We start from the raw sequence: 14064 nt of genomic DNA on the forward strand, positions 1-14064 counted from the left end.
ATTGAATTTTTAAGAAACTAGATCCAATACTCAATTTACTCAGTGCATGTGACTACAGTATGTTGGTGAAACTAAAAATAGGAAAAAATCTGCTTCAAGCTCGCAGTGATGAAATCAAGTTTCATTCTTTCATTGCAAACATTTTTCCTGGCCTGACACCTAAAAGGCCAGCCAAAGGAGCACTTTACCTGTATCTATTAACTTCTAGCACTTGAACTTACATTTTATATTTGAGTTAGTGATTCTCCTTAGAAATAAGGAAACTTCTGTTTGCAAAGAGAAATTCTTCAAAATTTCTACTTCAAGAACCACAAACCCTGGTTCTAAGAACTACAGCCCAAAAAAGCCACAAAATTCCTCCAGTAAGTCTTCTTTTTGTGTTACTTAGATGACTATTATCTGAAATAGATCTCTGGAGAGTGAAAAAAAAAAAAAATAAATGCAGAGTTTGGTGGTTCCTTTTACTTTGTGTTTCAAGAGAGCCCCGAGGCCCCATTAGGCTCAAGAGCACATCCTGCTAGTGCTCTGTTCTGCTTGTGCTAGCAAAAGGCAGGCTCATCCCTGCACCGACTGTCAAACAGCTCAGTCTGTACTTTGAAATTGTTTCTTGAACGTTGTCATCAGCTGCACCGTTGGGACAGCACTTCCTCACAAAGCATACCCTCTCCTATTGTACACGTGAATATACATGAAACTTGAAAGTGGTGGTGGATTTCATGTCCCAGAATTAAAGTTCTGCTTAAGGTAGCTACTGCTATGTGCTCTGATGTGCACCACTGCTGCTTTCATGTCCTCTTGCAGCTGGTACCATTCCATCCTCCTGGGCGCAAGGACAAGCATCATGCACTGGAGGTTACGATTCACATTTAATGTCATTAAAAATACACTGATAAGCATGTAAGATATGTTCAATATTGAATCTAAATTCAATAAAACTCTCTCAGGCTTCCATAGCACAGACACGCAGAATTTTGATTGAATCTGCTCTACAGCTATTAGCTAATGTATTCATTAACTGCAAGGGTTAGTAATATGAACATAGCAAATGATACTTAATTACAATAATTAATGCCTGGTGAATCATGAATAATGCATTCCATAGCTATTTACATATTCGTACTTATGAGGCTATTAATGGATAATTACCATTTGACTAAAAGATGTGGCCATCAGGAATGTAACAACTATACCATTTTCACCTCAATCTCACTGTGGCCTTACCTGTTTGTTTTGCTCTTGTATATCTCTATCTTGCTGTTATACAGAGAAACAATATTTTATTTTCACAACCTATAGAGCAATACAATGGCAAATACAGTCATGCAGGTTAGTTTTCACACTGCATCTGTTCTGAGCCAGTGTTCTCACCAGTTTATGTCTTGAGGTTGCAAACAATTTAGAAGAATTTTAGGATATTATTTGAAAAGAAAAAAAAACCCAATGTTTCACCTCCTCTTTCCAGCAGAAAACTTCTCAATATTAGGAGACTGAGTGCAAGAGCAGTATTAGCATTCTGCTTCTTTGAATGCAAAAAACAAACAAAAATCCCAAAGAAGAAATTTACACACTTGTAAGGGAAAGTATTTGGTGAAAGAACTTCGTTCTCTTTGTGATCAGTATAGATCTGTTCTTATCCTGAATTTATGCTCTTCCCTACTGCAGATGGTTAGACATTTCCATACTTCAGAGTTTGTTCATTTGTGAAACTAGGATAGCAATATTGTCAACACCTTCAGCCTGAAGTAACGATTCTGCCCTAGATGTCTCATGTTTACGCTCCAACACACAGATTTCAGCCTCCATGAAAGACGATAAGTTGCTAGCCCTCCCAAGCTTGAAGGAGGTTTTAAGAGCCATGGAAGGCCAGAAATGCAACACAGAATTCTAAAAATATTTTTCATATTAAAATATAATTATTTTAAGGCAATGTAATAATTTTTCTTCTTAGCCTAAGCTTGAATGCTCAATGTCGGCAAAACTAAGACAATAATATTCAGCCTCAGGAGTGTGGTGAAATGAAGAAGTAAAGCTGGGTAAGTCAACTGCAACCGAGAAGTGCTACGACCCTGATATTCAGATAAGCCACTGACCGATTGCTCCTCCACAGCACTAGCTGAGGAGCTGTGGGTGCCCTGGGTCACTGAAAAGCTTATGCCAGCTGTTATAACCTGCAGAGAGTGAACAGAGGGTCTCACCATACATGGAGGTCAGCTCCAGGTTCCCCTCGTATGATGTGACTCCAGGCAGCAAGATTAGGTCAAGCCATTGGGGACCATCAGACTGATGTCTTAGTAAGTGAGCACGTTTGCATCTACTGTGACTTTTGTCTTCTCCAGTGCTCTTGCAGCCTGCTGAGAAAGACTAATATGTACAGTAAAGTATTTTCAAAATTAAACCATTTTTCTGAAATTCCCTGTTCTGTGTAGCTAACTCCACTGCGTTTGAGGTCCTTGCCTCTCAATAATATGACCCCATGAAATCAGAGATATTTAAAACCACTCATTTACATGCTCTAAAATCATACTGAAGCCAGTGGTACTCAAGGATCAAAGGAGAGAGGACTGAACCCCTGTTCAAAACTGATGCCCTCAGCCTCCACAGCCCTGGCCAGCATAGCCAGCCTATGACACACTCCTGCTGGCTTTCTTTCCCAAGTGGGAAGCAAGCTGTGGGTTAGGAGAACTATCAACAAACAGAAGCCGACTCTCACCTATCAGCTTTCCTGATGCTCCTGAGATCTAGATAGGGAGCAGACTGCAGGAAGGAACTAAGCAGTCTGGTCTATATAACCTACATTCTGTAAGGCTGCTGCTGGAACCATAAAGGGTATTTCCCTGGTTCTTCTGATTTATTCTCTGTAGTACCTTACTTTGAGAAAACCTTCATCATGTCAGCTATTTGGAGAAAAAGACTGTACAGCACAGGTAAACTTATTACAGTCTGATGATAGGTTATTGGAATAATATTATTTCATTGACTGAAGTAAGTTTTTACTATTTTTATTAGCCTAGCAGAGTCAGCGTAACTGTGCAGGGAAAAAGCTGGAATTTATTTGTTTTCATGTCATTTGCATGGTTGTAGATCACCCATCATGGCAGAATCCTTACCATTGATGGTAGGAGCCAGAGAGAAGGCAGCTTTATTCCTATGCCAGGTCAAATGCGGGGTAAGAAGAAACATCTTTAGATTTGTAAAATGAGCAGCTTTGCTGTGGAAGTCATTGGAAATGTCACAATGCCATTTTTACAGTTGTTTTTCAGAGCAGAACAGCCCCTTAATATCCTTTGCTATTTTCTATTAGTCTGTATTCAAAACACAGGATTTAACTAAAACTTCTAAAAGGATATTGCAAGAAACACATTTAATACGTGTCATAACATAAGGTACAAAAACATTAGGATGCAAAGACAATGAGGTTATCCGATGTGTCTTAGCTGGAAAGACAAGAAAACTCCTCACAAGGCCAGCGTTACTGCACGCATCAGTGAGAAGCAGTTGAATATTTAATGTGCATGGTAAATATAAGCAGAAAAGGGAGCCCAGATGACATATGACAGCATAACACTCTGCAGTATAGGAATCAGCTCAAGTACGGTATTCACATAACACGTTTAGTATTCAGACTAACACATTTTGTCTGTACACCATCCTTTATGTTGCAATGGCATTGTTTTCCTCTTTCTCACCTTCTGATGTTTTCCCTGTAGACTCACATTCGTATCACATGGGCATTTACTTCAGTCATTGCTCACTTTATAAGACATTCATGCACTCCATGCCTGCATTGTTCAGATACTAAATTTTACCTCTTTTTTCTCATATGTTTCATGAGACAATGTTCTTTTCTCTTTTATCTACTTTTTTCTATCTTCAAATATGCAGCAGGCTTAGCACTGAGGGAAGGTATTCTGAAAGTTGCTTTAGAACAATTAACTCATAATTATGAAAACAATAATCTACTTTCAAAAAAAATAAAAAAAAGAAAGAAAAGTAAGAGCAAGAACAAATACTTCTGTCTTCCAGGTATCTCTGCAGATAAAAAGTGTAACTCTGATCTCATCCTAAAGACTATCCAAACAGGAATGAACATTTTGGTAATTCTGGTGTTTCTGGCTACTGCTATTATCTAATGCTGAAACTTTGCATGTTTCCATTTACTTTGCTTCTTAAAATACAAGTGATGAGAAAATCATTTTGCTGCAAGTATTGAAAAGACTTTTGTTTGTATTTTGGTGTCTGTTTTCCACTGAAAATGGAAATGAAGCAATGTTCAGTGGTAAATTTTTGAAACTTTGTTTTTAAAAAAATATGGATATTTATCTAGAAAACAGCAAAGCAGCAGTGATACCCCAACAGCAGGCATTAGTCACCTATGGCTACTTTTGCACAGTAAGATGCTTTCTATTTGCTGAGCATCTTGACCCAATACTGACTGAAACCAGACCATAAATCTGTTTTAAATCCATAAATTTCAATGACTTAACTGATCAGAAGTTTCTAGACAAAATAAAACTCCAACCTCACTTTCAAGCTGAAAAATACAGTTTGGGCTTTCACCTGAGTGCTTACAAAAAGAAAAAGAAACTGGGCAGAAGTTAAGGAGTTTATGATGGAAAAGATAACATACTGAGTGCATGGTGCCAGCAATCTCTTGGGATTCAGTATTTGTCCTCTCCACCAAAATTAACAGAACTGAAGCACGGGTGTGAGGCTTTACATGGGATTTATTGACAGATCAGGACCAGCGTGGCTTCAGAGGAAGCTCATTCATCACCTTTACAATTAGAAAGACCAAGAGTTACCTGCACCTTAGATATGTTTATATATATGAAGGATGCCAGATAAAGGGTAAATATGGAGATTTCCCAGCTACTACTGATTAAGCACTTCAGGAAATCTACCCACATTTATTCAGGTACCTGAATGGGAACCATGGTCCTCGATTCCAACCATTACTTTATTTAGACCATGATAGTGCTAAAGCTCCTGAATGCCATGGACATACTAGCTTAGCATAACAAATGCATCTTGTAGGCTAGTGTTAATGTCTCGGAAACTAATCATATGATCATAAGATTACTATCAAAGGTCCATGAAAATATGTTGTTTCCAGATAAAATAAGGCTGCCTACATATCTCTTGATAAACTCTGCCTGTAGAGGACATTCTTGTGCAGAGTATTTTTCAGTTCTTGTTATGAAATTCCATTCCTCATAATGTCTGAAAAATTTTTGCACACTTTACTAGGCCTATAGAATGTTTTTCCACTAAAAAGTAATAAAAAGAACTCCTGTTCTTGAGGATCTGAAAAACTTTTTCAATATGTTCAAATCATCAGGAACACTTATCTGTTTTGATATACAGAGCCACTTAAATGAGAGGCAGAGCTTGTTACACAAATATGTGAGCTTTGTACCAAACTAACTGTGCAGCAAATACACCAGTCCTCAAATTTATTCAAACAACATTTGGTAGAAAAGATTATTCACTTTTCAGGAAGAATAAGAGCACTCAAATTAAAAAAAAGTGATACTGCTATAATTCAGTGGAAAGGACAAGAGAATCAGCAGCTTTACAAACATTTGTAATTATTTAATGTGAACAGATTTTGCACCACCACAGACAACTTTGGTCGTTGGTGGACCTTGTGAAATGCTAGGGTAGGGATTTTGGAGATTCTCAAGCACATAAATAGTTTGGGGTCTGATTTATACATTACTGAAATAAACGAAGATTTCTCTTTAGGCCAGTGGGTACTGGACTGGGATCTTGTCTACTGGACTTAAACTTGCTAAGCCAGTGGCTCTTCAGAGCATAACTCACAGAAGCCGTCTCGGAGCCTAAGGGAGGACAGCGCTGTCTGGTGCAGCACTGCTAACGCTCACACGCTGCGCTCTTCTTATCCCCCAAGGGACAGGACTCTTTTCCCTCTTGTCTGAGAAGTTGTTTGGTCCTCTAATCTGGGCTGACTCGAATCCCTCAGTGAAACGGCAGTGTAGGTATACATCTCCTCTGCAGAGTTTATATAGCGATGTAACCGTTATCTTTTTTTTATCCCAAAGCCTACTGTTTTGTGAACTTATGCAGCATATTGCACATGAGACTCACATGAGACACTGTGCTGTGTCTCATGGAAAATTTCATTCGGTCCTTTCTTATTTCATTGCTTTCTTTAATCAAACACAAAACTTATTCAGGCCACAAGAAAATGCTTGGTTTCTACACATATGAAAGTGTAACACGTCCTTCATGGTAGACCTAAACCCACTAGTAAAAGCTGGTGTCTTCTGTCGCTTTCTGCAGATTTGGAAGTTATTATCCCTACGCAAACTTTTCCTCATCCTTTCAGTATGTGATATTGTCAGGGAACCTCAGGGGTTGCTGAGGATCTCTCTGGAGAAGCCAGTGCAGAAATAAGTCCCAAAGAAAACCTCAGTGCTGTCACTGTTGCCTAACATTCCTTGAAGCCACCAAAAAAGGTGTGTTTGGAGGCGATCCTGGAGGCACAAAGTGATACTGAGGGAAACAAAATTACTACACAAGTAGGAAAATTGTAAGTAAAATGGATTTGTAAAAATCATATAGATGGGGACAGTACTGAACACCTGGACTCTATCTTAGCTCAGTAAGAATGACTTCATTATTTAAAGTGAATGCTTGTGGCACATCTGTAAGGTACAGAAGTGTTATTATCTTGTCCTTTACTAGGAACTGAACAGGGAGAGAGAGACCAAAATTCTACCCCAGGGTATTTTAACCACAACACTTCAAAAAATAAATAGAGTATTATATAGTTCTATAAATAAAGCAGAAATAAACCTGTTGCTGTCTTTGAAACAGTGAAGTTCTCTAGATGGAGTTTGCACAGAAGCGATATTTCCCTCCAATACTCAGCTCTCCCTTCCCCAAAGAAGCACTCGGGTCTGATGCACAGGCTGGTTGGAGGGTAACTGTCCTGGACCCAGAACCCCAAATCGACATCTTTCACCTCGAGAAAGTTTTGAGTCAAAAATTCCTAGCTTATGATCACTTTTTTCATCCTCTCCCAAACCAATGATGAAAGAGAAAGTTGAAGTATTTTCCCAGAAGAAAATGCTCATATGTGACATTTCTTCCAAAATTATCTATAACTTGCTTGATTTCGTGGTTACCTTACCGATCTTGAAATAAGTACGAGATTGGAAGTATTCTAAGGAAGCACGCAAGTATCAATCAGAAGAGTTACTTGGAGCCATAAAGAAGCATCTTGGAAATCACTGATTAAATTATTAGTTGAATTAAATAGCTTATTTGTGGTATAAAAAGTAAAGACAGCAACTAAGCAAAGCTTCAGGTCTGTGGGACTTCAGAATGGGATTACGGCAGGGGATGGCCTATCTCCCAGACCTTGCCAGTTCTCATTCTCAACAGGAGTGTTGGAGCTGGGCAGGGCTGCACTGCCCTGATATGAGTAGTAGGGACTGATCGCAGCTATTTGTGCAGGCAGTGCTTAGGCAGTACGAAGAGATTAAATTCAATTACCATTTCCAACTTGGGTTGCCTAACTGATCATAAGCTAATCGTGTCTCTATTTCATGCTTCAGTTTTCCCCTCTGACAAAAGGATACTGGCCTGCTTTAAAGGGGATCTCCAAACTGAAAGATACTATTTAAGAAATAAGGCATCAAGGATGGAGCTGAGAAAGAAGAACGGCTTAGGCTGCCTGTTCAACTCCGGTATCTGAGAAAGGTGGAATCAAAAGGGGGGTTATATCAGAAATAGCTTACACCTGGATTTTGACCTGACTCCACACATTGTAGAAAATGCTACTTTCAGCCTGTCTTGAGGAGCCCCCAGATCTAAATTAATCATCTGGCTAGAAGTAGGGTTGAGTCACACTCATAGTCAATGCGCCTTGCCTTGGAGCAGCAGAGATAAATTCAGTGAGCTGAGCCAGCAGATTTCTTTCCTATCTTCAAGAAGTATGATCTTCAAGAAAATCTTCTGAAAGTGTAGGAAATCTTCTTAAAAGAAATACATTGACAAGGCTGCCATTACTTCCTAACATGTTAGAGTAAATCTCTCTAATCTGAAGTAAAATGTATTTTCTGTTAGTTATCTTTAGGTGGCAGTAAGGTAAAAGCATGGAGTAGAAAGTTAAGAGAAATCTCTAATGTCTTTTTAGAGACCTTTTTCTCATGTACTGTGCTGGCTGTAACATAGAAAGAGACTTCATAAACCACTTCCGTCTTCAGCAGATATCCAAAAAGCAATTATTAGAGTTGGCTTCATCCAAACCACATTCAGGTGCAAACCTGTTGAATACTAACAATATTAATATAATTATGAGATACTGTATTAGGTATGCAGTACTTTATCCAAGAATCCCTGCGGACAGAGTTAAGGTTCACAGGTAGAGACAGACTCATATGTTCCTATCAACATGACGTAAGTACACTAAAAAGAAAAAAAGCCACAAGAAACAATAAGATCACTGACAAATCAAACATCTGGATCAAGATTAAAACAGGGTTTCAAGGAGTAGTTATTGACATAGAGGTTTATAGATTTTTTTTTTCCATTTACACTTTTCATGTATGCATCTATTCCAAAGTCTTTCCCGAAGCTAAAATGTAATGATGTTTGTTGTCTCTAATCAACTTTCTACTAGAAAAAAAGTCAGTGGGATAAAAACATACTCAAAATTTTTATCGAGGAATATAATTAGCTAAGTAACGCGACAGTGTCATGTAGCGTGCTAAGGCAAGTATTATGCAGCCAATAAAGGTCTATCTTATACCATTAATATTTACAGTTGGAAGCATGAGATGGCTGCAATCGAAGTGCTGCACCCAACAAAGGCTAGCTGTTGACTTGATACCTTGTTGTCTGACAGTGTGAAACAGTCAAATAGCTACTTACTTCATCACCACTTGACAGCATAATATTAATGCTAGGTAGCAACACATGGCTGTTTTGCAGGAGCTTAGCACCAAATAGGAAGAAGAATTTCATGAAACAGTTTTAAGATTGTAGGCTGAGCTTATTAGCGGAGAAGTAGGGATGGAAAGTATCCAGCAATTACGAAATAAAACAGGAGTCATAACACTGTCTCTGCTATACCATACACCGCTGACCCACCTATTACGCACCATTGGACAGCGCAGTTTCTTACTGCCCCAGGAATTGGGAAGAAGCAAGACTGACGGTTTCAGCCCAGGTTGCACCCATTCTTACAGAGAACCAGGACCCGAGCGTGATAGACCACCCTGCTTCACATCATCACAGTCAGGGACCAGAGCTCACAGAGCATGGCTGCTTCTGTATGTGATGCAAGTCTTCGATGGGTACTTAGTGCTGTTCTCAAAGGTCTGATTACAGAAATAAAAGAACATCTACCACTAGGATCACTAATTAAAGAGATCTCTAACCTCAACTGTTGTGTGCTGGAAAGTGGAGTTTTGAGCAACCAGTTCTGTGCCCACAATCCAGATTGTGCAACTCTGTTAAAGTAAACCAAAATTGATAATGCACATATGAATCATGCCTGGTGAAAACAATGTGCATGGAAACATATTAGTGAGAAGAAACAACATGCAGGTATTCACTTAAATGGGCTTTGTGCTTTAAGATTGCGAATACCTCAGCAAAATGTCTCATTTTTTTTCCCTAATACAGAAAAGATCGGAATCTGGATTCAGAGTGAGAGAGAATATGTGCAAAACTCAGAAAATCAAAAGTTTGCATTAGAAATGGGTTAGTTTCACCCTTGGCATAGCTGTTGGCAGCCTATGTTATCGTTCCCTGCCCTGTCCTCTTATCCAAACGCTCTCATTCCCCTCAGCCCCATCCTGAATATTATAACACCATCCTTCATATGCCAGTCTGCTCAACACCTATGCAATCAATGAAGAAAACAGTTTTGAAATCCATTGTTCTTTCTCATAATTCTATTTCTCTCTGTCTACTGAATCTCTCTTCACCTTTTTTCCTTGGGAGCTGTCCTGCCATCATCTTCAGCGCTACAGCATCTTTTTCTGTTCTTGTCCTGCTTTTGGGTTTAACCTACTGACCTCCTCCCACCCACTTCACCTTCCCATCACAACAGGAACAGACTTCCTCCAAAGGCCACTGCTGTCTGTTCTTCCCACTTCAGGAGTCATTTCTACTGTGCCAACTATAGGGATGCAGTAAACTCAGCCTATGAGCAGGGCAATGACAGAAAATTACTGTTTTCAGTGACAGTCTTTTGATTTTAAATGTCAACCATTCCTTCCTGCAAGATGCTTGCGTGATAAGGCTTTTAACCACCACCAAGATTTCTTGATATAGAATTTGCTGTCTTGAAGCTGTGATGCAGTTATCCCCTATGGAAAAACACCACCTGATACACTGTGATGTTATCCATGTACAAAAATCACAGAATCACTAAGGTTGGAAAAGACCTGTAAGATCATCAAGTCCAACCATCAACCAACACCACCATGCCCACTAAACCATGTCCTGCGATGCCACATCCACACATTCCTTGAACACTTCCAGTGATGGTGACTCCACCACCTCCCTGGGCAGCCTCTTCCAATGCTTCACCACTCTCTCCATAATTATTCCTAATATGCAGCCTAAACTTCCCCTGGCGTAACTTGAGGCCATTTCTTCTTGTCCTGTCACTAGTCACCGAGACCAACACCCACCTCTCTGCAACCCCCTTTCAGGTAATTGTAGAGAGCGATGAGGTCTCCCCTCAGCCTCCTCTTCTCCAGCCTGAACAACCCCAGTTCCCTCAGCCGCTCCTCATAAGACTTGTGCTCCAGAATCCTCACCAGCTTCGTCACCCTTCTCTGGACACACTCCAGCACCTCAATGTCCTTCTTGTAGTGAGGGGCCCAAAACTGAACACAGTATTCGAGGTGCGGCCTCACCAGCGCCGAGTACAGGGGCACGATCACCTCCCTACTCCTGCTGGCCACACTATTTCTGATACAGGCCAGGATGCCGTTGGCCTTCTTGGCCACCTGGGCACACTGCTGGCTCATATTCAGCCGGCTGTCGACCAGCACCCCCAGGTCCTTTTCTGCCCGGCAGCTTTCCAGCCACTTGTCCCCAAGCCTGTAGCGTTGCATGGGGTTGTTGTGACCCAAGTACGGGACCCGGCCCTTGGCCTTGTTGAACCTCATACAATTGGCCTGGGCCCATCGATCCAGCCTGTCCAGATCCCTCTGCAGAGCCTTCCTACCCTCGAGCAGATCAACACTCCTGCCCAATAATTCTATATGATACCTCAAAGCATTTCCCAAACTGGAAAGGGATGTTACACTCCAGAGACTGATACCTTTACTAAAACATTTGTCTAGTCTGCAATTTAGCAGCTATGGGACACACTCCTCTTCGGCATGGGTTGCCTGGATTTGCACCAGCTATAGATTTTCCCTCTTATCCTTTCAGATTGCAGCAGATGGTGAAGTTCCTACACCAGAGTCTGTCGACAGAATTTTAAAAGGCATCTCATAACAACACATTGGAGCTGCACATTTAATCTGTGCTGCATCACCAAGATGATCTTAAAAAGATCTGGAGCACACTTACAAAATTAGCACTGGCAGTTGCTGCAGAAACGCTGTCAAGGAGTCTTCTCAAAGCCCACAGCTTAATGAAAGCTTACCTCCCAAACTGCCAGCCAAATCACTTCTCTGTGTATAACCAACACTCTGCTGGCTGAGCGAAAAGGCATTTAATACTCTGTGAGACACTGATCCAGCAAAATATCTGATAGTGATTTTAAGGGGCTACTTACATACTTCTGGCTTTGTTGGGTCCATGGCTGAGCTCACGTAAAGTACCATGGCCAAAACCAGAAATATTATTTCTTCTGCCTAAGACACACCATCCCAAACTTACTAAATACCACTGTTTTCATGGCTGGACCTCTTCCATTAAACACTTAGTATAAGTCAGACATCAATACTACAAGTAGTTAAAGAAATTATAGTTACTGTATGTAGCCTGTTCTTTAGAGATGAATTCCTAAAAGTGAGCTGCTGAGCCTGAAAAGCTACGTCCAACAGGCTAATATTGTAAGTAGAAGGTTACCTGAGCCAAACATTACTGCAAGTCCTAGCATTGAGGAGGGGAAAATTGTTTTGATTTAAATGCAGTAGTGTTTCCAAGTGATCCAGGAACGGTCCTGCAGCATAATGTGGGGAGGAGAAGGTCTGTGTATGCTGATCTGACTGGAAGATAAAGACTAATGTGAATAACAAACACCCTTGTTTAACTGAAGTCTGCTTTACAATTTAGTTTCAACACTTTAGAGAGCTCCATCTCCAATTTCTTGCTCCACTATAATTAGAACAAACTTCCTCGTTAACTTCTGTAGTGTCATAACAGTGTGACTTCATGTGTCAGGAGGGAGGCTGGCAGCATTTCTTAATGAGGCACTTCCCTTGCAAGCCCAGATAAATCCTAGACTTCAATCATCTCCATCTTCTTTATTTTCTGACAGGGCACCAGAGATGTAGTTCTTCCTTGATAAAAAAGATTACATTTTTCTGTTCTATAAACTGGTCAATCCAGATGATCAATTTATTGTTATAGCTGCTAACACTAATGCTTTCTACATTTGTGCTTTGATTTCAAGAAGAATTGTCAGACAAGTAAAATTTGACATTTTCCAGGAAGGAATTCATTCAAACTGTCACATTTCAACCAAGACAAACTATTCAAACTACATTTTATAGACAAACGTATACTAAATAGAGGTGGTAGTGAATGTAATTCCTTCAGAGACATTTTAAGAAAATATTCAGACAATAATATCTGCCAGAAAATAGAGAAATAAAAAAAAGATTACTTACAAATGTTCTTCTTCAAGGTGAGTTGCCTATATATATATATTATACGGTGGATCTTCTGCACACATCAGTAGTAGTCACCTAAGTTTTGTCTTCAGCAATGTCCATAGAGGTACGTATAGGACTTAAGGTCTCATTCATGCCCTCCAGCAATGGGATTGTCTTTTCCTGCAGATATCAGGAAAACAACTCAGAGGCTGATGGGAGAAAGAGCAATGGCAATGATGAAAATTTAAGACTATCTACAACTCTGTAGTATAGACAGATTTTCAGAGGACTACAGAGATAGATGAGGAACAACCAGACAGCCTCCTCCCACTAGACATGTGTCAGAGGGAGAAGTCCCCAAGATGTGGAGAGAAAAAGTCATACTTACCTTGGGGCGTTACCTGGCATGCAGAAGGCAAAGCTACCTGTGACCAGCACCATAGCTGATCTGTGACGACTACAGGCCAGCCTGAACTGGGGCTACGGGCTGGCTGACTGCAGGGGGAAGCAGTCACATCTTTAGGCCACAGAGATCTTCATCAGCTATTCAAGGCTCCAAGTCTGAATCTGGTCCTTCTACAAACTGGTCTTGTTCTTATTCGTTAAGGAAGCAAAACGAGAGAGAAAGCCCGCAGCAGTCTGTCTAGGTCAGTTTTTTCTGTTGCTTTCTGCTTCTCAGTTTCAGGGAATTCAAATACTTTTCTTACCAGATAATCTTGAAGCTTGTTAAGCACCAGCAAATATCGCGCCTTTCAGGAGCAACTTCCTTCACACACAGAGGCAAGAAGGGCTGTTCAATGTGACTGCCGCAGAAAATGCACTTTTGAAGCCCACAAGATAAACTGAAGAGATGTAAGGCATGCAGAAGGAAAAGGAGTTGGTGGCCTCACTACTGATAAAGAGTGAAAGTCAGCTAAGGTGCGCCACAGACACTACGTGCTGCCTCCTTTGTTGCCACAGGTACCAAAGCAGAAAGGAATAATTTATTCAAGTGCCTGAATGATAACTGTGTACAGGCACATGCAACACAGATGAGTGCCCACATGGACAACAGCATGAAGAAGGAAACCAGGATAAAGCATAAAGAGGATAAAGTAATTAAAGGAAATAGATGATGCGTATAGAATTTTAAGAATTGTTTGCCACTTCCGGCAGCCTGTGCAGTGTTTGGCTCAGCTGGACATGAATCTGCTCTCTTTAAACGAGTCCAAAATGGATTATTGGTTCAACTCAGGAGCCCAACAAC

At 40.5% G+C, this 14064-nt stretch overlaps 1 protein-coding gene across 1 annotated transcript in view; it reads left to right on the forward strand.

Annotated features, from left to right (window-relative positions):
* Positions 1–14064, forward strand: part of CRB1 (crumbs cell polarity complex component 1) — a 113213-nt gene that overhangs the window by 93095 nt on the left and 6054 nt on the right. Inside the window, exons 14-15 of the mRNA XM_059822166.1 lie at positions 15–118; positions 3082–3166. Of these exons, the coding sequence (XP_059678149.1) occupies positions 15–118; positions 3082–3166 (189 nt within the window). The remainder of the gene's footprint in view (positions 1–14; positions 119–3081; positions 3167–14064) is intronic.

Source organism: Gavia stellata, chromosome 10, assembly GCF_030936135.1.
Source record: "Gavia stellata isolate bGavSte3 chromosome 10, bGavSte3.hap2, whole genome shotgun sequence".
Lineage (NCBI taxonomy): Eukaryota > Metazoa > Chordata > Aves > Gaviiformes > Gaviidae > Gavia > Gavia stellata.